This window comes from Budorcas taxicolor, chromosome 13, assembly GCF_023091745.1.
Source record: "Budorcas taxicolor isolate Tak-1 chromosome 13, Takin1.1, whole genome shotgun sequence".
Lineage (NCBI taxonomy): Eukaryota > Metazoa > Chordata > Mammalia > Artiodactyla > Bovidae > Budorcas > Budorcas taxicolor.
In genome coordinates this window covers 60,771,316-60,774,324 of record NC_068922.1, presented here as the reverse complement: position 1 = coordinate 60,774,324, position 3,009 = coordinate 60,771,316, and the positions used below count along the sequence as shown (strand labels likewise).

Sequence of the window (3,009 nt, the reverse complement as noted above, 5' to 3'; positions counted from 1 at the left end):
ATTAATTGGTTAATCCCTTTGTGGATCTCAAAAGGCCAAATGGCTTTAATTTGCCCGTCTCCTTACTAGGAGAGAAAAGCCCTTTCGGCACGGATGCTGGCCGGTTTCCCACCCTCTCATCTAGTGCTTTGCTGTGGAATCTGCTACACATTGTCCTTCGGCTTGTTTGATCTGATATAAATCCTCTTCTGCTGTAATTCACTGCCCACGGTCCTGCCAATGAAAACAAGACTCATCCCTGCAGAGGACAGCTCTATTCTCCATAGCCTGCAGCACAACCACGTCCTTCTCCTGTGACCTTCCAGTCATGAAGTTTCTCTTCCTGTTTCTTGCCATCCTTCTGGCCATGGAACCAGTGGTATCAGGTAATTCGGGTGTCTCTCAAATGTCTGGGATCTTGGTCATAAATGTCTCTCCCTCCTCTTCCCCCTCACTGTGGGCAGCATCTGAAGCCCTTTCTCAATTCATGTGGTTTTGGGAGGTTTTCTCATAATCATCTCCTGTTCACATCTCTCCCTGATTCTTTTTTGTTTTTTTTTTGCCAAGGTAGGGGGATGGAGATAATTGGAGTACTGAAGGGAAGGCTGGTAGTCTGCTGGCATCATGGAGGAGGGCTTAGGGGTAAAGGGTCTGGTGCGGGTTGGGGACTTCTTGGGGATTTGGGAGATTACATTGAAGGTTGAGGGTGAGTTGTGATGGGGTGGCAAGACTTTGGCTTGGAGTGATAGCAGGAAAATGAGGAAGAGCCAGAGGCAAGGAGTTGGGCTTCCTTGATGATTTGGAGTAGGCTGGAGGGGGTATGGAATTTTGAGTTGGGTGGATTTGGTGTTGGGAATTAGATTGGGGCTTGGACTGAGGTTGAGAGTTGGTACTGGATGGTGTCCGGGTGCCTGAGGTTCAGCTAGGTGATGGAATGCTGCTTAGGATTGAAGTTGGTGACTTGATTAGACTTGGGTTTGACTGGGAGTTAGGGCTCCAGGGGCATTGAGTTGGGTAAAGCTGGGAGTTCTAATTAAAGTTGACCTGGGTATTTGAGTTTGAATTGGGTGAATATGGGGTCAAGGAGGATAGCAGGTTGAGTTGGGTTGGAGTTGGGATTTGTTGGGTTCAACCTTAGACAACTGATAAAAGAGCTGAGTCTGTGGAAATGTGAGGGAATCTCTTCCATTCCCTAATAAGACAGATGTTCACTGTCCTTTTCCCATCATTCCCAAGCTCTGTTAGGTGGGAACTTCATTGGCATCATTTGATCTCAAAATTAGGAGTAGGAGGTGGGGGGATAGAAAGACAGAAATGTGAGATTATGAAAAAGGCTTTCTTAAAACCCTTGAGTTCCCAACCTTGGAAAAGTTGTTTCAATTCTCTCCCCTTGTGAGATCTCTTCTCTCCTTTCCTTGGACTGGGTCTAGCATTAACTCTCTCCCTCCACTCCTCCCCTGAACTACACCTCCTCTGCTTCCCCTTGTCTATCCAGCTGAGGAATACTAACATCTACTTAATGGTTGTTCCTATGTCCAGAGGAAGAATGTTGGATGAAGGGAAAATGCCGGTTGGTGTGCAAAAATGATGAAGACAGTGTCACACGCTGCTCAAATCGTAAACGGTGCTGTATCCTTAGTCGTTATTTGACAATCGTACCAATGACAATTGATCGAATGCTCCCTTGGACCACTCCTCAAGTGACACAAGGAGACAGTTAAAGCCAAACTTGTCAATACAGGGAAGATACATGAAATCATGGATAGAAATGACTTTGTTTCCTGCTCTTTAGTTTCTACTTTCCATTAAAACTTGCAAATCTGTTTCTTGTGTCTGTCAATCATGAATGATACTCCAAATGGATTGAGGGTGGGGAAATGGCAGGCAGGGTGTTAAGAGTTAGCAGAGAGACATCTCTGGGGCTTGGCTACAGCTGTTGGGTAATGATCTCAGTCCTGAACATAATTCTTCATCTGCCAGCTGCAGGGAAGGCTATTGGAGCTGGAATGAACTGAAGAGCACGTGTGGGGAGTCAAGAGACAGTTGCTCCCTAGTGAGTGGGAGTGTCTTTAGGCTGAAACAGTTGGCCTGGCTTTGGAGTGAATTAGCTGGGATGGATAGAGACTTAGCTGAGCCCAAATACTTGGATTTCTAGGGAAGCTGGCTGACATGCCTTTTGATGCTCAAGAGACCACAGCCCAAAGAATCAGAAGGTTTCCAAGTACTAAAGAAGGATAAAACACATAAATTTACTCATTGAAATGATAGCTCAGCTTCATTTCCCATGGCTGCTGCTCACAGACTTTCTCTTTCAGCTCTTACCATCCTCCCCTGCCCCTCCTGCTGCCTTGGTCCATGGTTCCCCTTCACCTTGTCCCCATCACTAGGCTCATCTCTGTGATGATCTCCTTCTCATCCTTCAAAGTCCAACTAATGCCCCTACCATTAAAAGCCTGCACAGGAGCTCTGTCTCACTGTGTCTTAATGATTATAATAACAGTAGCTATAAAATAGTTGTCATTGACACTTCTTATGTGCCAGGCACAGTGATGGGTGCTTATAGACTTGAAATCACCCTATTCTTACACAACCCTCTTATTATCCCTATCTTACCGATGCAGAAACTGAGGTCTAGAGAGGTGATATAATTAGCGAAGGTTGTACAACATTAAGATAGAGGAGGTGTTCAAACTGAGTTCTGACTGGCTTCACAAAGTGTTTGTCTTTTTTAATTTTTAATTTTAGATATGTTACTTTTATTTAAAAGAATAACTGCTTGACAAACTCTTAAATCACAAAGTTTGAACCAAACTGTCACTCCTCTGAAATAACTCTGTAAGGTAGGTATCTGCAGAGCCGCAGGGACCAACACAGTCCTTTCTTCCCAGGTTGTTTTCAGATGCCCACAGCAAGCCATTCTTAGGGCACGTATTGTGTTCTTGTATAATTATTCCTCACTGTTCCCTTCTCACTAATCCCCAAGTACACACACACCAGATGGAAAGCCTTGGGGGTTGAGATCACTCTTAT

At 45.0% G+C, this 3,009-nt stretch overlaps 1 protein-coding gene across 1 annotated transcript; it reads left to right on the top strand.

The window, feature by feature from the left end:
- Positions 1 to 307: 307 nt before the first annotated feature.
- On the top strand, positions 308 to 1,700 carry LOC128058819 (beta-defensin 119-like). The gene is made up of 2 exons (XM_052651299.1): positions 308 to 365; positions 1,519 to 1,700. Exons 1-2 carry the CDS (start codon positions 308 to 310, stop codon positions 1,698 to 1,700), a joined length of 240 nt encoding a protein of 79 aa, XP_052507259.1.
- The last annotated feature ends 1,309 nt before the right edge of the window (positions 1,701 to 3,009 follow it).

What these genes read in the sequence shown, in the direction of transcription:
- LOC128058819 (XM_052651299.1), top strand. Translation starts at nt 308, where the DNA reads ATGAAGTTTCTCTTCCTGTTTCTTGCCATCCTTCTGGCCATGGAACCA. An exon ending in CATGGAACCAGTGGTATCAG is followed by an intron (nt 366 to 1,518) that starts GTAATTCGGGTG and finishes TCCTATGTCCAG; the next exon opens with AGGAAGAATGTTGGATGAAG.